General features: G+C 42.4%; 1 protein-coding gene across 1 annotated transcript in view; it reads left to right on the top strand.

The window, feature by feature from the left end:
• Positions 1-7,795: 7,795 nt before the first annotated feature.
• Positions 7,796-21,664, top strand: part of LOC140717231 (putative helicase MOV-10) — a 71,523-nt gene continuing 57,654 nt past the window's right edge. Inside the window, exons 1-5 of the mRNA XM_073030573.1 lie at positions 7,796-8,452; positions 13,346-13,445; positions 17,766-17,911; positions 19,543-19,781; positions 21,424-21,664. Of these exons, the coding sequence (XP_072886674.1) occupies positions 8,316-8,452; positions 13,346-13,445; positions 17,766-17,911; positions 19,543-19,781; positions 21,424-21,664 (863 nt within the window). The 5' untranslated portion in view covers positions 7,796-8,315. The remainder of the gene's footprint in view (positions 8,453-13,345; positions 13,446-17,765; positions 17,912-19,542; positions 19,782-21,423) is intronic.

The raw sequence follows: 21,664 nt of genomic DNA, 5'->3' as shown, positions 1-21,664 counted from the left end.
CAATTTATCATTGTAAATTGATTTACCCAGTACATCTTTGGACTGTCGGAGGAAACTGGAGTACCCGCAGAAAAACCACAAATTCCCCCAAGAGCATATACAGAGACTCCTTACGGAACGGCGCCGGAATTGAACTCCAAACTCTGGAACGCCCTGAGCTGTAACAGCATCATGCTAACTGCTACAATACTGAAGAGTACAGAGAATATTTACAAGGATGTTGTCAGGGCTTGAGGACGTGAGTTATGGGGAAAGGTTGAATAGATCAGGACTTTATTCCCTAGAGCACAGGAGAATGAGATGAGGTTAAATGTAAGCAAGCTTCTTCCACTGAGGTTGGGTGAGACTAGAACAAGGGCCATGGGTTAAAGGTGAAAGGTGAAATGTTTAGGGGGAACTTCTTCGCTGAAGGCTTTGTGTGTCAATGCGAGGAGCATTCGTAACAAGGTGGATGAATTGAATGTGCAGATAGTTATTAATGAATATGATATAGTTGGGATCACAGAGACATGGCTCCAGGGTGACCAAGGATGGGAGCTCAACATCCAGGGATATTCAATATTCAGGAGGGATAGACAGGAAAGAAAAGGAGGTGGGGTAGCATTGCTGGTTAGAGAGGAGATTAACGCAATAGAAAGGAAGGACATTAGCCAGGAAGATGTGGAATCGATATGGGTAGAGCTGCACAACACTAAGGGGCAGAAAACGCTGGTGGGAGTTGTGTACAGGCCACCTAATAGTAGTAGTGAGGTTGGGGATGGCATTAAACAGGAAATTAGAAATGCGTGCAATAAAGGAACAGTAGTTATAATGGGTGACTTCAATCTACATATAGATTGGGTGAACCAAATTGGTAAGGGTGCTGAGGAAGAGGATTTCTTGGAATGTATGCAGGATGGTTTTCTGAACCAACATGTCGAGGAACCAATTAGAGAGCAGACCATTCTAGATTGGGTATTGAGCAATGAGGAAGGGTTAGTTAGCAATCTTGTTGTGCGAGGCCCCTTGGGTAAGAGTGACCATAATATGGTGGAATTCTTCATTAAGATGGAGAGTGACATAGTTAATTCAGAAACAAAGGTTCTGAACTTAAAGAAGGGTAACATTGAAGGTATGAGATGTGAATTAGCTAAGATAGACTGGCAAATGATACTTAAAGGGTTGACGGTGGATATGCAATGGCAAGCATTTAAAGATTGCATGGATGAACTACAACAATTGTTCATCCCAGTTTGGCAAAAGAATAAACCAGGGAAGGTAGTGCACCCGTGGCTGACAAGGGAAATTAGGGATAGTATCAAGACCAAAGAAGAAACATATAAATTAACAAAAAAAAAGCGGCACATCTGAGGACTGGGAGAAATTCAGAGACCAGCAGAGGAGGACAAAGGACTTAATTAGGAAAGGGAAAAAAGATAAAAAGATTATGAGAGAAAGCTGGCAGGGAACATAAAAACTGACCGTAAAAGCTTTTATAGATACGTGAAAAGAAAAAGACTGGTCAAGACAAATGTAGGTCCTTTACAGTCAGAAACAGGTGAATTGATCATAGGGAACAAAGACATGGCAGACCAATTGAATAACTACTTTGGTTCTGTCTTCACTAAGGAGGACATAAATAATCTTCCAGAAATAGTAAGGGACCGAGGTTCTAGTGAGATGGAGGAACTGAGGGAAATACATGTTAGTAGGTAAGTGGTGTTAGGTAAATTGAAGGGATTAAAGGCAGATAAATCCCCAGAGCCAGATGGTCTGCATCCCAGAGTGTTTAAGGAAGTAGCCCAAGAAATAGTGGATGCATTAGTGATAATTTTTCAAAACTCCTTAGATTCTGGATTAGTTCCTGAGGATTGGAGGGTGGCTAATGTAACCCCACTTTTTAAAAAAGGAGGGAGAGAGAAACTGGGGAATTATAGACCGGTTAGTCTGGCATCGGTGGTGGGGAAAATGCTAGAGTTGGTTATCAAAGATGTGATAACAGCACATTTGGAAAGAGGTGAAATCATCAGACAAAGTCAGCATGGATTTGTGAAAGGAAAATCATGTCTGACGAATCTTTTAGAATTTTTTGAAGATGTAACTAGTACAGTGGATAGGGGAGAGCCAGTGGATGTGCTATATCTAGGTTTTCAAAAGGCTTTTGACAAGGTCCCACACAGGAGATTAGTGTGCAAACTTAAAGCACACAGTATTGGGGGTATGTTATTGATGTGGATAGAAAATTGGTTGGCAGACAGGAAGCAAAGAGTGGAAGTAAACGGGACCTTTTCAGAATGGCAGGCAGTGACTAGTGGGGTACCGCAAGGCTCAGTGCTGGGACCCCAGTTGTTTACAATATATATTAATGATTTAGACGAGGGAATTAAATGCAGCATCTCCAAGTTTGCGGATGACACGAAGCTAGGCGGCGGTGTTAGCCGTAAGGAGGATGCAGAGTGACTTGGATAGGTTAGGTGAGTGGGCAAATTTATGGTAGATGCAATTTAATGTGGATAAATGTGAGGTTATCTACTTTGGTTGCAAGAACAGGAAAACAGATTATTATCTGAACGGTGGCCGATTAGGAAAAGGGGAGATGCAACGAGACTTGGGTGTCATTGTACACCAGTCTTTGAAGGTGGGCATGCAGGTACAGCAGGCGGTGAAAAAGGCAAATGGTATGTTGGCATTCATAGCAAAGGGATTTGAGTACAGGAGCAGGGAGGTTCTACTGCAGTTGTACAAGGCCTTGGTGAGACCGCACCTAGAATATTGTGTGCCGTTTTGGTTCACTAATCTGAGGAAAGATATTTTTGCCATAGAGGGAGGATGTGGATGACAAACAACAATTGGCCCAGCACTGATCTAAGCGGCACACCACTAGTCACAGGCCTGCAGTCTACTATCACTTTGTCTTCTCCCACAAAGTCAATGTCTAATCCAATTTACTACCTCATACTGAATGTCATGCCACTTCTAGACCAACCTCTCTGGCAGGACCTTGTCAAAGTCCTTGTTAAAAGTCCATGTAGACAACATCTACTACCTTACCTTACCTACATCAGCATTCCAGGTAATTTCCTTGAAAAACTATAAGACTGATCAAACAGGTCCTACCACACACAATGCCATGTTGATCACTCCCTGTCTATCCAAATACGTACAGTATAAATATCCAGTCATTTAGAAGATCTTCCAATCATTTACCCACTACTAATTTCAGGCTCGTTGGCTTATTGTTAAAGCCTCTATTCAATGATGGAAAAACATTAAATATCTGCCAATCCTCTGGCACTTCACCTGTTGCTAAGCATATTTTAAGTATCTCTGCTCGGGCTCCTGCACTTCCTGCATTAGCCTCCCACAAGATCCAAGGAAATACCTTGTCAGGGTCTGGGAACTCATTCACCCTAATCTGCCTCAAGGTAGCAAGTACTGTCACCTCTAATCTCTATACAGTTGATGACCTCACTACTGTTTTGCCTCATTTCAATAAAATAATGTGAGAGTCCATTTGAAGGGGAATGTTAACTTAGTCTACATGGATTGTAGCAAGGCTTTTGACAAAGTCCACATGATGGGCTGATCATAAGTAAAACCAGCGTGAGAGTGGCATATCCCCGAGCTTCGATATCCCATACCCTGGGGAAAAGACTGTTGCCATCCACCTTATCTATGCTTCTTGAAATTGTAAACATTTCTACAAAGTTGTCCCTTATTCTCCTATGTTCTAAGGGAGCCTGGCCAACCTGTCCCAATAACTCAGGCCCACTAGCCCTGCCAAGATGCTCATAAATAATTGGTACTATTGACTCTGAGTCATATAGCACAGAAAACAGGCCATTCAGCCCACTAGACCCATGCTGATCACCATTTACCCATCTATTCTACTTAACAGCAGTTGGCCCATAACCAGTTCTTCCTTTGCAATTTAAGTGCTTCTCTAGAAGCTTTTAAATGTTAAGAGAATTCATGCATCTACCACCCTCTTGGGCACCACATTCCAAACTCCAACCAGCATCTATAGGTGAATATAAAATTATTCCTTATATCTTCTCTAAACCTCTTACTCCTTACCTTTAACCCATGTCCTTTGGTCATAGACACTTCTTATATGGGTAATGGCTTATTGCCCTTGTGAAGTTTAGGGCCCTACTACTAAAGGTGTCTGAGCTTCCTTTATCAAAACAAAAGAGACGGGGTTGTTGACTTCAGGAGGGCACGGAGTGACCACTCTCCACTGAACATCGACAGCTCCTCCATACAGATTGTTAAGAGCACCAAATTTCTTGGTGTTCACCTGGCAGAGAATCTCACCTGGTCCCTCTGATAAAGTTTTAAGGGAATTGGGGAGTCTCAGATTCCTGTAAATAATGGTTAAGGTTGAGTCTGTGTAGTCTGGTTTGAGAATGGATGCAGTTTGAGCAGCTGTTGTCTCCGGACTTTTCACACCTTTTGATTTTGTGTTTAAATTTCAACTTTGGGTTAAGTACCGACAATGTCTGTAACTGCAGTCTGTTTGAATAATGTCTCACAGATGCTTCTTTGAGTGAAAATAAGGATTATAAATTTATAAAACCCACAAGAAGATGTCTCCTAACTTTTCACACCTTTTGGTTCTGACAAAAGGTGGAGATAAGGCAGGACATTCTTTACATTCCTTTCTTAATTTTGGTGAAGTCTCTGATCTAAATTATTAAATTCTTCTCTATTTGAGTGGCTGGAATGACTATGGGTCTGATTGTTCTTTTGTATTGAGATGTTAAAGGATTAATTTGTCCTGACGACTCCTTGTCTTACTTGCAGGATGTAACAACAGGAAACCTATACATAAAAACACACAATGTTGGCAGAACTCAGCAGGCCAGACAGCATCTATGGGAGGAGGTAGTGACGATGTTTCGGACCGAAACCCTTCATCAAGAGTGAAGTAACATGGGATGGTCGAGGGGGGAATAAGAAGTGGGGGGAGGGATAAAGTAGAGAGCTAGGAAGTGATAGGCTGGAGGGAAATGGGCTAGGGGGAAGGTGGAAAATTATGGGAAATAAAAGAGAAAGAAAGGTAGGGTTGGGGGTAGATTATAGTGAGGGGGGAAAAAGAGAAAGAGAACCAGACTAAAATAATAGATAGGGATGGGGGTAAGGGGGGGGCAGGGATATCAACGGAGATCAGTGAGTTGAATGTTCATGCCGGCAGGAAGGAGGCTACCTAGGCGAGAGTTAAGGTATTGCTCCATCGACCTGCGTGTGACCTCATCTTGACGGTAGAGGAGGCCATGGACAGACATGTCGGAGTGGGAGTGGTCTGTGGAATTGAAGTGTGTGGCCACAGGGAGATCCCGCCACTGCTGGAGGACCGAGCGCCGGTGTTCAGCGAAACGGTCTCCCAGTCTGCGGCGGGTCTCCCCAATGTATAAATGGCCACATCGGGACCGGATACAGTATATCATCCCAGCTGACTCGCAGGTGAAGTGGTGCCTCACCTGAAAGGACTGTCTGGGGCCTGGGATGGTGGTGAGGGAAGAAGTGTGGGGGCAGGTGTAGCACTTCTTCCATTTGCAGGGATGAGTGCCCGGAAGGAGCTCGGTGGAGAGGGATGGGGGGGATGAATGGACAAGGGAGTTGCGTAGGGAGCGATCCCTGCGGAAAGCCGATAGTGGGGGAGAAGGGAAGTTGTGGCTGGTGGTGGGATCACGTAGGAGGTGGCAGAAGTTACGGAGGATTATACGTTGGATCTGTAGGCTGGTAGGGTGATAGGTGAGGAGCAGGGGGACTCTATCCCTGGTGGCTGGCGGGGGGATGGGGTGAGGGCAGAGGTGCGTGAAATACGGGAGACGCGATGGAGGGCAGAGTTGATAGTGGACGGAGGGAAGCCCCTATACTCTGTTTTCTGATTACCTCTGCCTGTTCTTTGTCAAGTACATTTCCCACTGTTTTAAGTTTACCATGTTTACAACCAGACTATGTAACAGTTTTTTCCCCCAAGCTATCAGACTCCTCAATATCCAGAGTCTGGACTCACATGAACTTACTGCCCTCTACTGTGCCTATTGTCATTATTGTACTGCCTGCACTGTTTTGTGCACTTTATGCAGTCCTGTGTAGGTCTGTAGTCTAGTGTAGTTTTTGTGTTGTTTTACGCAGTTTCAGTGTAGTTTTTGTACTGTTTCATGCAGCACCATGGTCCTGAAAAATGTTTTCTCATTTTTACTGTGTACTGGACCAGCAGTTATGGTCGAAATGACAATAAAAAGTGACTTGACTATTTGACATTCTAAAGTGCATTATCTTGCAGTTAATCAGGATCAAATTCCATCTGCCATTGTTCTGCCCAGTTTGCCAGCTGATCAATATATTTCTATAGCAACACACAAAACACCTCACCCGTCTCCAAGTATTTCCATAATCTTAGACTATCCCTCACCATCCATTTTTTCTGTGTCATGCAAATTTAACCCCACCCGCACCTCAATATCTGAGTTGTTAATCTGTCATAACAAACGGAAAGGGCGCAGTATCCACCCCCGTAGTTTACACTCTGGGCACAGGCTTCCAAACACAAAAGCATTTCAGGATGATTCCTCTGACATTAAATTGGTTGGACCTTTGAACCTTTGAAGTTGAGTCCCCCTGCATTTCGTGCGTGTTTCATTTTCAATCTTTATTTATCGACGTAAGAGAATAAGGGTAAATACAAATCAGAGAAGTTATCTCAAGTACATATTTCAATAATAGTACAAAGGAAGGAATATACACTATCAAAATCATATATAGTATTAAGCTAATATAAAAAAACACATCTCCGCTTAACAATTCATAGAAAAAAAAAGACCCCCAAATTCCTGTTATTGAGAAGAAAAAAGCCACTAAGCTAACCTAAAACAAAAAGGGGGACTTTGAGGATACAATTTAAAAAAAGGAAAAATCCTTCTGGTCAAATTCGTGCGTGTTACAAAAGCAATCTACATGATCACCCTCTCGTTCTCACTTATAGTAATTTAAGGCACCGTCCATTTAAAATCAGACAAGAACTCGTTAAGTCCATAAATGAAGGTAAATCTTTGCAGTTTCAGTTCAAGCCGTTCAGGTCTACAATGAGCATAATTACTGTTACAGCCTCCCAGAATGGCACTCAGGTGCACCCTGAGCAAAATTCTTGCAATCCCAGGTCCCCGGAACTGTAACAAGAGCAATGCTTCCAACCCCAGGTTTCTAGGATCTGTAATTGGACCACTCTCACCTCGATTCCCACCCAGCCCTGGGTGGAAGTGGTTATTGCGGCATCTCCGGTGGAATGCGTTTCTGCTGAATTTCCGAAGCAACACACGCAAGTTTACAGGAGGAACTCAGCAGGTCAGGCAGCATCTATGGAAATGAATGAACAGTCGGCATTTCGGACCGCGATCCTTCTTCAGGACTGGAAAAGAAGGGGGAGAAGCTAGAATAGGAAGGTGGGGGACGGGAAAGAGAACAAGCTGGGAGGTGATAGGTGAAGTCGGGTGGGTGGTGAAGGAGGGGTGGGTGGGTGGGGGGAGATATGAAGAGAGAAGCTGAGAGGTGTTAAGGTGGAAGGCAGCTGTGGTTCCGGTTTTTCTGTGGTGCCTTTTTTTCAGTCTATAGTTTCCTAGCAGTACAATGTTGGTGTAATTGCCCATTAGAGTAGTTGTGTTACGTTTTGTATTCAGAGTGGGGATATTATTACTAGCAGGAGCAGACGGCTGACAAGTTTTGGATACAATTCTCTCTTCAGTGAACATTGGGAAAAGAGCAAAAGGACATGCGCCGAAACTTCCTACTGGGTTAGCTTGTTTTTTAACATAGCATTTTCGCCCCGAAACAGAAATTCGGCATTCGGACTGCCTTCAGAGCCAAATTGAAGGATGCCCCCCAGAGCACAGATTGTGCAACTTCAAACTGAGTTTTACGTACGCCAGTCATCTGCAAACGTGCTCCGCAGAGTGTCCCGGGTTTACAACGGAGAGTCCCTTATTGCATCGGCGTGGGTATCGGAACTGGATCTCCATCCCAGATCTTCTCCCTACTCTCTCCAGGATTTCCACCATCGTGGGTGAATTTTTGTATTATTTTTTAGGCGGCAGTCTGCGAGAAAAGCTGTTACCCAGCCGAGTTTCACTTTCGTTTCCGGAATGTAACGAAAATAATTTCGTTTCTAAAAACCCTGAAACCAAGTTACAGTTGACTCACGGCGACTCGTCTCTTCAAAGCTGTCGTTTTCAGTGACGCTCTGAACCTCGTCCCCCTTACTTCATTTTATCTCGGCTTTCAGAGCTGTACTCTTCGCTCGAGTATCATTTAACTTAAAACCCGGACTCAAGATGTCCAGAAAACGTAGTTTGAGGGAAAAACGTGAAGTCGGACTGCAGTTCATAAGATTTCTCCAGGATTTAGGCCAACAACAAGTGACCGAGAAAGCAGAGCTTAAACATATTTACAATTCTCAGTTCAGGGGCAGGTAATTAACAACTCATCCATTTCATTTCTACCTGTTGCGTAGTATTGCGTTACAGTGGTCGCGGTAACATCGTTGTGCAATGTATCTTCCTGTTGTGTTTCTACTTCACACGTTAAAAAGGTTAAAGTATTGTTTGTAATAAGGACCTTGGATGTGGGAGACGGCAGATGTTGCAAACCGAAGCCAAAAATAAAACGCTACTGTTTTGGAGGGAGCTTCAAAGGAATCGTCACGTTTTGGGTTCCGTCTGGCCCCTGTGCCTCCACAGAAGCTACTTGACCCGCCGAGTTCCTCCAGTAATTGTTTCTTTTAAAATAAATATGGGAGCCTGTTTGTGCCTGAGCCCGAGAGGATCATCATGGCCCCAAATGAAGCCGAAAGTGCCAATTTTAAAAATACAGGAAGCTGGTAATATGGCTCGCCTGTAATTAACTGGAATACTGCTGGAAAAGGGGATTGGAAAGATAGTCCAAGAGAGAAAGACTTACGCTGCAGGACATCCATCAGTTCACTAGCCCTAGAAATGTGGTCTGTTGATGCTTAACTCCTGGTTCTAACGTGTGCAAAAGTAAGAAAGCCTGATTGTAAATTTAGTAAATGTAGCAGTGAAAATGGTTTCCTTTTTTCCAAGCGATCAATATGGAAAGACTTGAGCATTGTGTTTCCTTCCTCTACACTCAACCAGCTTCTCTAACTGTTCCATTTCTGCCTGAGATGTGGTTGGGATGTTTTTGTTCCAACACGGATCCAAGGTGGTCAGAGATTCTGCATTCTCTCCCTCTGAACCTGGTGGCCTCACACTCAAGACGTTGTTTTGTTTTCCATGAAGCAGGTATTTATTTAATTGGATAAACTTGATGGAGCAGTTAGAGTGTTGTGTTGGATGATGAGAATTGGAGACTTTTCTAGCCTAAATGTGGTGTCTGCCAAGGCCTGTGTTGTGAAGTACAATACTGAAAGAGATCTTTTAGCACTTTGAGCCTAGAACCCTTAATTTCCACTTTAAAGTGCATCCTACTTCATTCAACTGATACCATTTCTTCACTGTTTTTCTTCCTGTAACCCTGTAGCTTAATTCTAAGGCTTTATCCTCTTAAAGGCTGCTCTTCTATCACAGTCCCTTGGAGGCTGGGAATGACTTCAGTTTCCTGAGTTTTCATGTGGCTGACGTGTCTGGTGTAGCAGATGTGTCTTAGTGTGGGAAGCAGTTTGTTTTTCACTTTCATGGCACCCAAATAAAGAATTAAGATAAGGCGTAGGAGCAGGATTAGGCCATTTGACCCAGTAAATCTGCTCTGCCATTTCATCATGGCTGATCCATTTTCCCTCCCAGCCCCACTTTCATGCCTCCTCATTCCCCCGCCCCCGTATCCCTTCATGCCCTGACTAATCAAGGATCTATCAACCTCTGCCTTAAATAATATATAAAGACTGTGATTCCACAGCTGCCTGTGGCAAAGAATTCCAAGATTTGCCACTCTCTGACTAGAGAAATTCCTTCTCTGTTCTAAAAGGACACCTGTCTATTCCAAGGATGAGTTGTCTGCTTGAGACTCTCCCACCATAGAAAACATCCTCTCCACATCCACTCTATCAAGACCTTTCACCATTCGATAGGTCAATTAGGTCACCCCCTCATTCTTCTGAATTCTAGTGAATACAGGCCCAGAGCCATCAAATTATGACAAACCATTCAATCCTAGAGTCATTTTTGTGAACCTCCTATGCACCCTCTCCAGTTTCAGCATGTCCTTTCTAAGATAAGGGGCCCAAAACTGCTCACAATACTCTAAATGAGGCCTGACCAGTGCTTTATAAAGTCTCAATATTACATCCTTACCTTCATAACGTAATCCTCTCAAAATGAATGCTAACATTGCATTTGCCTTCCTCATCACAGACTCAACCTGTACATTAACCTTTAGGGAATACTGCACAAGGACTCCCAAGTCCCTTTGTCCACTTTTTCATTTTTTTCTACCAGTGCATGACCATACACTTACCAACACCATATTCCATGTGCCAGTTCTTTGTCCATTCTCCTAATCTGTCTAAATCCCTCTGTAGCCTTTCTACTTCCTCAAAACTACCTGTCCCTCCACTGATCTTCATATTGTCTACAAACTTTGCAACAAAACCATCAATTCCATCATCCAAATCATCAACGTGTAACCTAAAATAAAATCCCAACACAGACCCCTGTGGAACACTACTAATCACCGGCAGCCAGCCAGAAAAAATTCCCTCTAAATCCCACTCTTATCCGTGCTGGATTCTTTCCTGTAATACCATGGGCGTGTAACATTTTAAGCATCCTCATGTATGGCAGGCACCTTGTCAAAGGTTTTTTGAAAATCCATGTACACAACATCAACTCCTTTTGTCTATCCTCCTTGTTATTTCTTGTTGTCAGGCAAGATTTTCCCTTGTGGAAACCATGCTGACTATGGCCTATTTTATCATGTGCCTCCATGTACCCCAAAACCACATCCTTAACAATCGACTCCAACTTCTTCCCAACCTCAGACATCAGACTAACTAGCCTGTAATTTCCTTTCTTCTGCCTCTTTCCCTTTCTGAAGAGTACAGTGATATTTGCAATTTTCCTGTCTTCCAGAATCATTTCAGCATCTAGTGATTCCCGAAGGATCATTACTCATGCTTCCACAATCTCTTTAGTCACCTCTTTGAGAACCCTGGGGTGCAGGCCATCAGGTCCAGGTGACTTGTCTATCTTCAGACCTTTCAGTTTTCCAAGAACCTTTTCCCTGGAAATAGTAAATCCACACACTTCATGCCCCCGACACCTGGAACTTACATCGTATTGCTTGTGTCTTCCATAGTGAAGAGTGATGTAAAATATTTATACAGTTTATCCGTAATTTCCTTGCCCTCCATTGCTGGCTCTCCAGCATCATTTTTCACCAGTCCAATATCCACTCTCACCTCTCTTTTACACTTTACGTATCTGAAGAAACTTCTGGTATCCTCTTTAATATTACTGGCTAGCTTACTTTCATATTCCATCTTTACCTTAACGACTTTTTCAGCTGCCTTCTGTTGGTTTTTCAAAGCTTCCCAATCCTAGAACTATTTTGTTAAATCTCCGCAATTTAAAAAAAACAATTTTCATCTTTGAAATTTTGTGTTCTTCCATTATTGGAACTATTTTATTAAATGTCTGCATCTTAACCCTAACCCTAATGCATTTTACATCCTTGAGATCAGGTACCCTGAAAGGGTTATCTTGGTTCTCTCATTACAGGAAGCATTTTGTTAAATCTCTCCATTTAAAAAAATAAAAGTTTGCATCCATGATTTCCTGAAAACAATACCTTTGTCTATTGAGAGCTTATCTAGAGTCTACCCTTGAGTTTGAAATTATATTTAAAGTTCACCATTCCAGATAACACAGTATTTGTTATCTATGTGTTATTCATTAGAAGAGGCATTCATTTTCCAATTTGTATCAGAATTGCCAGCTTGCAAAATTTCAATGTGAGGCTGTGTGTGCCAGTTCTTGATGGAAGATGTACTTGTGTATGTTTTCTGTTGATGAGTAACCACAAGCAAGCATTCACACTGCAGTGATTCCCAGTTATTTACAAGTACTGTATCTTGTTCATAAGCAGATAATCAAATAGATGTTTGGAATTATATTTACATTGCATCATTAGAAATGGGCTCAAGCAGTCAGCATGCTTGTTCATCCATCATCCACGTAATCAGTTCAAATTCCAAGTACCTGCCCAGTATCCATATCTCTAATCTATTAATCATTGCAGCTGCATCCGTCACTCTCAGAAAGTTGGTTTCTGTAGCATTTTTGTGTAACCTCAAGACACATTAAAGCATTCTACAATGAATTAAGCATTACTTATCCAAACTTCTGTTAAGTGCTCAATCGAACGTGCATCCACCTTGCAGCTTTCTCCGCGCTCTCACATGCTCCGAGTGAAGAATTTGGCCGTCAGGATCCCCTTAAATACCTTTCACCTTTGTCTGATGACCTCTAGTTCTATTCTCACCCAACCATGCAGGAAAAGGCATTATGTACCTCCATCACATCTCTTGTTCTACACTTGGGGGGGGGGGGGGGGGCGTCCTGCCCTATTCGACTTTTCCGTATAATTCAAATCCTAGCAACAGCCTTGTAAATTTTCTCTTTTAAGTTTTTAAGGATGAAGTCCAAAGTAAATTTATTATCAAAGTATGCATATAATATCCTGAGATTAATTTTCTTATAGAAATAATAAAGAAATATAGTAGAATCTACAAAAAAAGTATATGAACAACAATTGACAAATCAACGGAAAACATTGTCCATTTTCCTCAACAGATGCTGAGTATCTCCAGCAGTTTCTGTTTGGCCCCTCTTGATGTTGATTTTAATTTCTCAGTGGTGCAAGATACTCTATAATTTCCACAGCCTTTAGGGGGGAAAAGTACACAGCCTACTTCTTAAAACCCCTCCACCAACTCTCCCTGTTAAATAGACACAAAGTGTCTTTCTGAGGTTAACTAATGCATTTAGTGCTGTCAGAGTGGGGTGTTGAAGTTCTTTCGTTGTTCAGTTATTGCTGAGTTGTTAAGTTGAATTCAATGGTAACTGTACAAAATTTATGCTTAATAATTAAATTCTTGCATTTAGTATTTGAAGCAATCCCCACTGTACTGGGGAGGATTCCATTCCTGGTACTGTTGGAACTAATTTTAGTTACTTTTTTCTTTGTGCAGCAGCAGAGTTGATCGGGCTGTTAATCTTGTGTACACTGGATCTTCTCGATTTCCTGCCACCATTACCCAGACCCCTCCCTACCCTTTTGTTTCACACAACTGATTCCCCCCATCTCCGCAACTGAATATGATACTGCTTTTATCTTTCTTTTCCAGAGATGATGTTTTGAGTGTCAACTTCTCCAGTGTAATTTATTCTCTAGCGAAATCAGGCAAGGCCCGAGTGACTGAAAATGAGATTTTCTTTTCCTCTCAGGTATTGTTTATTTCTTTTTAAAACCACTTATTTCAATTTTCCCCATCCAGTTTTCGAAACCTTCCCTCTGGAGACTGGTTTGGAGTCCCCAGGAATTAAAGGGTAATCTCCAAGAGTGGTCAAATCCATGAGAAAAATTAGAATAATTAAATGATAATTGTGTTGTTTTTTTTCTCATTGAGATTTTTTAAACAATAGTTCGAGTGGCAATAATTGCTCACTTTCCACTTGCCTGAAGCAAGGAGGAACAATAACAATGGGCGTGTTGGGCGAGCACTTCTGGTGTGGTAGGTATGAAGGTAATTAGACTGAGACACATGTTAGTCTCCTAGAAAATGCATAGTAACATGCTCAAGGCCTGCTGTGAAACATTAAATGTTAGGCACGCAAGTCAGGATAAGAAACCTGATTTTAATTCTTGGTGACTAATCATTTGAATGTTAGTCATCTGTTTTACCACATTGGAGTGCTCCCAAGATCTTTGTTAATGGGATTGCTCCCGCATTTGAAGAAATCCTCCTCGGTATGAGGTTATTGCTCACGGGGGCGGCACGGTGGTGTAGTGGCTAGCACAATGCTTTACAGTACAGGCGACCCAGGTTCGATTCCCACCACTGCCTGCAAGGAGTCTGTATGCTGTCTCCGTGACCGTGTGGGTTTCCTCCCACGGTCCTAAGATGTACCGGTTGGTAGGCTAATTGGTCATTGAGTTGTTCTGGGATTAAGCTAAGATTAAATTGGGGGGGTTGCTGGGCAGTGCGGCTCAAAGGGCCAGAAAGGCCTATTCGATGCTGTACTTCAATGAATAAAAAAGACCAGAACCTTTTGTTAATTCCCATATGCTGAAGGTTGATGGTGAACTGCCTCTGAAACTGCTCTAGTTCTACGTTTTTGAGTGGTTATACCCAGTGTCTAATCTATACTGGGTAACCTGCACCCTGAGGACTGACTTGAACTGGGTTGATGGAATTGAGTAACTTGAAAAGGCATTTAAGAATTTTTAGGCCAGACATTATAAGGGTTGTTATTTTCTCCTAAAGGAAGATAATGAAATTCTTGTTCTTCATAATAATCATGCTTCAAGGTCGGTTTTACAGATACTAGTTTCTGTTTAAAGTTCTAAAGCTGTGTAGTCTGGGAATTTTTTAACGTGTCAATTCTGAGCTGCTTGGTCCTGATAGAGGGAGAAAATCGAGAGCCTGTCTTGATTAGCGAGTGGTATTCGAAGGACAGAGCTCTGTCAATTGAAAGCCAGCTGGGTGCAGCACAAATTTGGCCGGTTTCATGGGAAGCTTAGCATCACCAGCATTTGGGAATGAGTAGGAGATACTAGTCTCACCACTATTTGCATCTCAAAGAATTTCCCCTGAAACCCAGTTTAATTAAATTTAAAGTACGGCATGGAGAGACAAGAGACAGCAGATTTTGTCAATCTACTGCAAATACGAAGCTGCTGGAGGATATCCAACTGCCAGCAGTATGTGAGGGCTGTTACACGATCTGGGATCTCTGAGGATCCCAGCTCTTGTGAAAGGTGCTATACAAAGTTGAGGAATCAGTAACACAGCCTGTTTGCCTGTGCAATCGATTTTGGTGTTTCACTCGGCAAATTCCGCTGATTTTCCTCCAGCCGTTTTGTTTTTTTTTAAATCTTCAGCATGCTCGCACAAGGCAATGGATAAGATATCTAAATCAAATCCTGCCTTTGAAAAGGAACCTTAAGAGGTAATGATCTGCCCTTCCTGCCACTGATCTTATCCCAGGTAGTAGTGGTTGTTTCAGCAATGTTACAAGAGTTGACTTGGAATGACATTAGAATGAATCATAACATAGTGCTGCACCCATGGTGGTTGATTGATGAAGCTAGTAAATACTTGAATGCAGGATACATAACAATCTGGTATCAGAGAGTTGCTGGAACTGCAGTCATCTGGACAAATGGAAAATATGCTCTTGTACTATGGACTTGTCAACAAACCTATCAAATGTTGAAAGGACTAGATAGGGTGGATGTGTAGAGGATGTTTCCTATGGTAGGGGCCCAGAACTAGAGGGCACAAAATTGAGGGGAAACCCTTTAGAACAGAGGTAAGGAGGAATTTTTTTTAGCCAGGGAGTAGTAAATCTGTGGAATGCTCTGCCACAGTCTGAAGTGGAGGCCAGGTCCATGGGTTTATTTAAGGCGGAAGTTGATGTTTCCTGATCGGTCAGGGCATCAAAGAAAATGGCGAGAGGGCAGGTGTATGGAGTTGGGTGGGATCCGGGATCAGCCGTGATAGAATGGCGGAGCAGACTTGATGGGCTGAATGGCCTAATTCTGCTCCTGTGTCTTATGGTTATGGCCTAATGAATGGGAAATGAAGCATACCCTGGCCAGCTTGTCTGACCAGTGATGACCTCATTGTCCACCCCTCTGAAGATGATGGGAGATTTAATAGTAACAATAGGTTTAATACCTGGGGGGGGGGGGTGGGATCATTCTTCCTGAAAGTTTGTGGCTGCCCCTTCAGTGGGAAATCAACTAAGTAAGGTGCATTCAAGAAGTGAACTACAAGGTCAACTGGAAACTAAAACATTATGGGTTTTTGAGCAACCTAGACAGCTGGATGTGTTTCTAAATTGTGTTACCCTTTTGTGGTTAGATTGACTCAGCAACTTCCCTTTTTGCTTCAAGGTTGTTATCCTGTTTTTCAGCTGCTTTTTCAAGCAAGGCCAATAACTAATAGCATCACAAAAAATGTTCTTATCATCACCCGTCATTTGCAAAGATACCGAAATGGTGGTTGAGATGACTAAATATTATAAATTCCTGGCTTCCATCTGGCTTTTTATTTGATTGCCTCGGTATTCTGCAGTTGAGTCATTTTTCCTGGTGACGGGATGTGATCGTACTTCTGTCTCAGCCATCAGCCTTGACTTTCAGCTTGTTTGCTGCATAAGCTGAGCAAACAAGATGTGTATGTTCAGCTGTCTTGCATGGTACGCCACTCTCTGAAAATGTTGAATCAACGAACTATTTGCAAACCAGCAGGTGAGTTTTAAAATGGAACCTCTGCTGGGATCAGAAGCACTGGAGGCATTGAAGGAATGGACACTGTGTCCAAATACATTTTGTACATTTTGAAAGTCAGCTTTAAAGTTCATGGCATTTTAAGCCAACTATAATTATTATTTTTCTTGTGATTCATAGTCATCATCTTAATATACTTCGGTGTGCCTGATCTCAGAACCTCTTCTGTCTTACCCTGCAGACTTGTTGATAAAGGTCTGTTGACAGATGTACAGTGACTTCCTGCAGCTCTCATCTTGGCATTGGTGTTGAACTATGGACTATACCTTTGTCTTCAATGCTGCAGTAGGATTGACAGTCAGGGACTTTTGCAAGCTGCTTCTTCCACTTCACTTTCCCCTTTTCCCCTAGGGCAAAGGCACTGGGTGTTGGAGGTGGACTGTTGTGAAGAAAAAACTTGCAGGGACTAGGAGTGGATCCTTGGTGTTTATTAGTCTGCAGGCTTTAACGTCTGATCATAACTGAATGATTGGTGGAGAATAAAGTGGGGTTAGTGTAAATGTGGAATTGTCAACATGGATTTAATCACTCAAAGATCTATGACTCTTTGATAAACTAGTCTATGAATAATGAAGTTTCACGATTTTGAAACTTGTAATCACCTCTAGGCTATGTTAAATACACAATGACCACCCCCACACCATTCTGAGTTCCTTAGTAAGGGAGGGGCACTATTTATCAAAGACGTAATTGATATTTCCATTTTCCTCTGAAATAGTCTAACATATGGAGGCAAATATGGGCCACATATTATCTCGTAAGTCTCTTGTCTGTTCAGGAGATCAGAATCAGGTTTATTATCATCGGCATATGATGTGAAATTTTTCAACTTAGCAGCTGCAGTTCAATGCAATACCTAAACTAGCAGAAATATATAAAATAAAAATAATAATAATAAACAATTAAATCAATTACATATATTGAATAGATTTTAAAAATGTGCAAAAACAAATACTGTATATATTTTTTTAAAAGTGAGGTATTGTCCAAAGATTCAATGTCCATTTAGGAATCAGATGGCAGAGGGGAAGAAGGTGTCCCTGAATCGCTGAGTGTGGGTCTTCAGGCTTCTGTACCTCCGACCTGATGGTAACAGTGAGAAAAGGGCATGCCCTGGGTGCTGGAGGTCCTTAATAATCCAGTACCTCTTGAAGGCAGTCTGTTGTCAGCATCCATGATGCCAATTTGTAGTGCTTGTTGCTCCTCTCTTGAAAGAACTGCTTAACTTCTCATGTTTCCTTCATTCCCAGAGGCGAAAACTGGTATATGTTGACCAGTATTGTCGTCCGCCCAACACCGCCAGCAACCTGGGATCAGCGCAGTCTCCGTCCATACCCGCTAATCAAGGGAAGAGGGGCCGTGCCAAAGAAATCATTCGTCAGCTGAAAAAGGGCAGGTAAAGCTCGAACTTTCCCAAGCAATGAAATCCCAGCAGTTGGTTTATTTCTTTTTTTAAAAAAAATCTTTTTATTAATTTTAAACAAACATAAATGAAACATGAATACAGAGAGTTTGAAAGTACATAATTAATAGGTTAAGTATACATTCATATAGATGATAGTCCATATATAATAACCTCCCAAACTCATCGTCATTACGAAAAAAGGGAGTAAAAAAAGATAGGAAAAAAAATCCCCAAAAAAGAAGAAAAGGAAAAGAAACCTAACCAACATGGGCCATTGCATTATGTCAAATATACACAGTAGCATCAATAACTCCGCGCCTCCATCCAAATAATTAAGGATAAAGGTTTATTTCTTGATCTTCAAGGTACTGTAACCCTCTTAGTTTTTCCCCCCAAAATGCTATTGTTTACTGTGATGCTATTGATGAACTAAACCAATCAGAAGACACTGGAAACATGCAGCAGGTCATGCGCATCTGTGAGGAAAAATAACTGTCTATGTTTTGGTTCTGACTCATCTGAGCACTTCTGGCATTTTCAGATTTCCAGGCACTGCTGTGCTTTTGATTTTTCACATATCACGGTCAATCCCATCCTACCTTCATCAGACAATCACACTCACTGTTGAGGCACGTTGGAGTCATTTGGCTTTAAGAGGATATGGGGTAGGAGCTGAGGGGAGGGAAGGGTAGAGGCAGGGGCCTGAACGGGAGAAAAATGCTGTTTGTATCTGGCAATTTTCACCCTGAAGTTGGAACTTGAGAGAACAACAATTGTTTGATTGGAGGGGAATGTAGTTTCATCAATTACCCACTCCAAACAGCTCCAAGTATTTTGTAGTGGTAACGTGATTAATTGGGCTGATTGTTTTCCATCAGTTACTCTATAACTAACTGCTAGATGAGGCAAAAACAGTCTGAAGGACAGGTTTGAGAACCCTGGGTCCAGCCACCTGCTCCCTTGGCTCGGAGTCACAACAATCTTAGATTTCAAAATGGACGTCTGAAAGAAATCCATCTTGTATGACTTGGAAAGAATCAACACTTTCCTCCATCAGCCTGCCAAACCTGTTCCATGGATTGGAAGGTCTTTAGGTGGTGACGTTACCATAAGCAGTTTTGATTTCATAAAGTTTGTTATTAGTTACCACAGCAGTAGTGATCTCTGACCTCTGCTGTGGTGTGAGGAGCTTCTCCCAAGTTGCCCAGTGGTTGGAATGACTAGAAAACTAAGGGCCCATCTTGTAGCAGCCTGGAGCTGGAATGACGCAGGAGAAGGGAGGGGTTGTAGGGGGTGGGGCTGTCTGAGCTGCTCATGTTTGGGCAGCTCAGTAGCACAGTGGTTAGTGCGATGCTATTGCAGCTTAGGTAATCGGAGTTCCGAGTTCAACCCCGGCATCCTCTGTAAGGAATCTGTATGCCTTCCCCATGGAATGCATGGTTTTTCTCTGGGCCCTCTGTTTTCCTCGTGCAGTCCAAAGACGTGCTGGATAGGTTACTGGTTATTGTAAATTGTCCTGTTAATTAGGCGTTGATGGCCGGAGTGGCTCGAAGGTGTGGAAGGGCCTGCTCCTTTGCTGCATCTCTAATTAAATAAATGCTAGCTGTAGTTGTATCTTTTAGGAATGCGTTGATCCGGAATAAAAATGGCATAAAGGTAAAATCAGACTTCGACGTTGATGGAGGGAAGATCCAAGTTTCCGTTAGTCCCAACCAGCGGCGTATTGTTGAAATCAGTGTGGTGAACGAGGGCACACAATCAATGACCTTCTTAAGATGCGAGCTGCTCCGCCGGTTCCATATGTTCACCTTGAGGGATGAGAAGAACGTGACCCGTTCCCAATCTTTTCAGCTGGAAGCAGGTGAGATACACACTTTCTTTACCCACTTCCTGTCATTTTTTTGCTCATTCTCAGGATATTCTCTGCCATTTGCATTGATTGACCACCCCTAGAGTAAGTGATTTGCAGGCTGCCTTTGTGTGAATGGTACAAGGCCCAAAAGCAATTGATTTCCCCTTATTTTTGAAGCTGATCCTGTTTACCAAGGAAGCGATACAAATGTGGATCTCAACCATGCATGACATGTCTGAAACAAAGTTTTCGTTTTAATCATTTTCCCTGCTCCTTTCCCCATTTTATTTCATCCCTATACATACTAATCGTAGACTCCATTTTGGCATTTCGTAGGACCTACAAATCCAGCCAAGTTCAGTTACATTCTTCAGTACTTCAAAGGTTTCAAAGGTACCCACATTTCCCGTCCTCTCAGCTCTGATAATTTGGGGCTGTGGATAGAGCTGAGTGAGGGGAGATCACTCCCAATTAACTTTTAAAATGCCAACTACCTGGCGTATAGTTAGCAGATTTGATGGGGAACCACAGAAAATCTTGAATGTGGCTTAGTCCCTATTAAAACCTCTCCTTGAATGAGAGCACTCCACAGTTCTGCTCCTTTGAGCCCAAAAGCACAAACTTGACTGGAAATTGGGGATAGCCACAGCTATTTATCCATTTGGCTGGACCATACTGAGCACAATTGAGTTCTATTCTTTAAAAACTGTTTGTTTAGTCCAGGCCCATCTTGGGAGTTCCAATGATAATTCCCTATTGCTTGACTGTTATATTCTTGGCCATCTCTCACAGTGTGCAGAAGGAACTCATGGATTATTTGTCTTCAAAGTTGATCAGATGTCTTTCAATTCTGGGACCCAATTTTTCACAATCTATTAATTTAGCTGCAGGCATCGAAGGTCATTTCCATATTTGCTGACTGTACCAAAGCAGGTGGGATTGCGAGTGTGGATATGAGCAAGCTGTGTGAGTAAGAGAGAACCTGGTAGATGGTGTACAATGTGAAGGATGGTGAGGTTCTCTCTTTTGGAATGCATAATAAGAAGTGGAGTACATCTTAAAAAGTGAGAGATTAGGTGATGTGACTGTTCAAAAGAATAACCATTTGATGGAACACATTGCTGAAGATTTATGAGTAGAAGCAGCAAGAAAAGATGAGGATGAATGTTGTCTAAAGGTTTGGTCTCCATACCTAAGAAAAGATGTACTTTCCTTGGAGGGAGATTTACTAAACGAGTTCCAGGGATGACAGGTTTGATGTACATGTAAAGATTGATTACTGCACACATCCTGGCTCCTTTCCTCTACCCTTTCCATTCCTGATGAAGGGTTGCACCCCAAAACATCGACTGTTTATTCCCCTCCGTAGATGCTGCCTGACCCGCTGAGTTTCTCCAGCACTTTATGTGTCTTGGTCAAGATTTCCAGCATCTGCAGAATCTCTTGTTTTTAAGAATGATTGAGTTATTAGGACTATATTCGTAAGAGATCTGAGGATGAGTTTGTATAAAATTCTGTATGGGGTTGGTAGATGTTTCCCCTGTCTGAAGGTTTGTGGGCTGGGCCACCTGGTGTAATTTGAGACATCTAGTTATGTTTTAAATGAAGCAGATTTGTTATGGCTACAACATTGGCTTCTTTCCTCACACAGGAGCGGCCTATACAATTGAAGTAGATTGCTTAGTAATTCAACGTGGCTATTTCCCAATAACGCTCGTCTTTCAATTCCGAGATGAGAGCTCAAATACTTTCAACATCATTCGCTTCTTCTCGGCAAGAACAACCAGCAGTCTGATTGAAGAATTAAAGCCTACCGCACCCTACAGGCCGTATCAGCTGTGCACCCGTCGTCCTACTGAAGAGATTATTGAAGAAGGAGAGAGGCCGGAGTG

The sequence above is a fragment of the Hemitrygon akajei genome, chromosome 27, assembly GCF_048418815.1.
Source record: "Hemitrygon akajei chromosome 27, sHemAka1.3, whole genome shotgun sequence".
Lineage (NCBI taxonomy): Eukaryota > Metazoa > Chordata > Chondrichthyes > Myliobatiformes > Dasyatidae > Hemitrygon > Hemitrygon akajei.
Note: the sequence above shows the minus strand (reverse complement) of the source record. Positions and strands in the feature narration are given on the sequence as shown.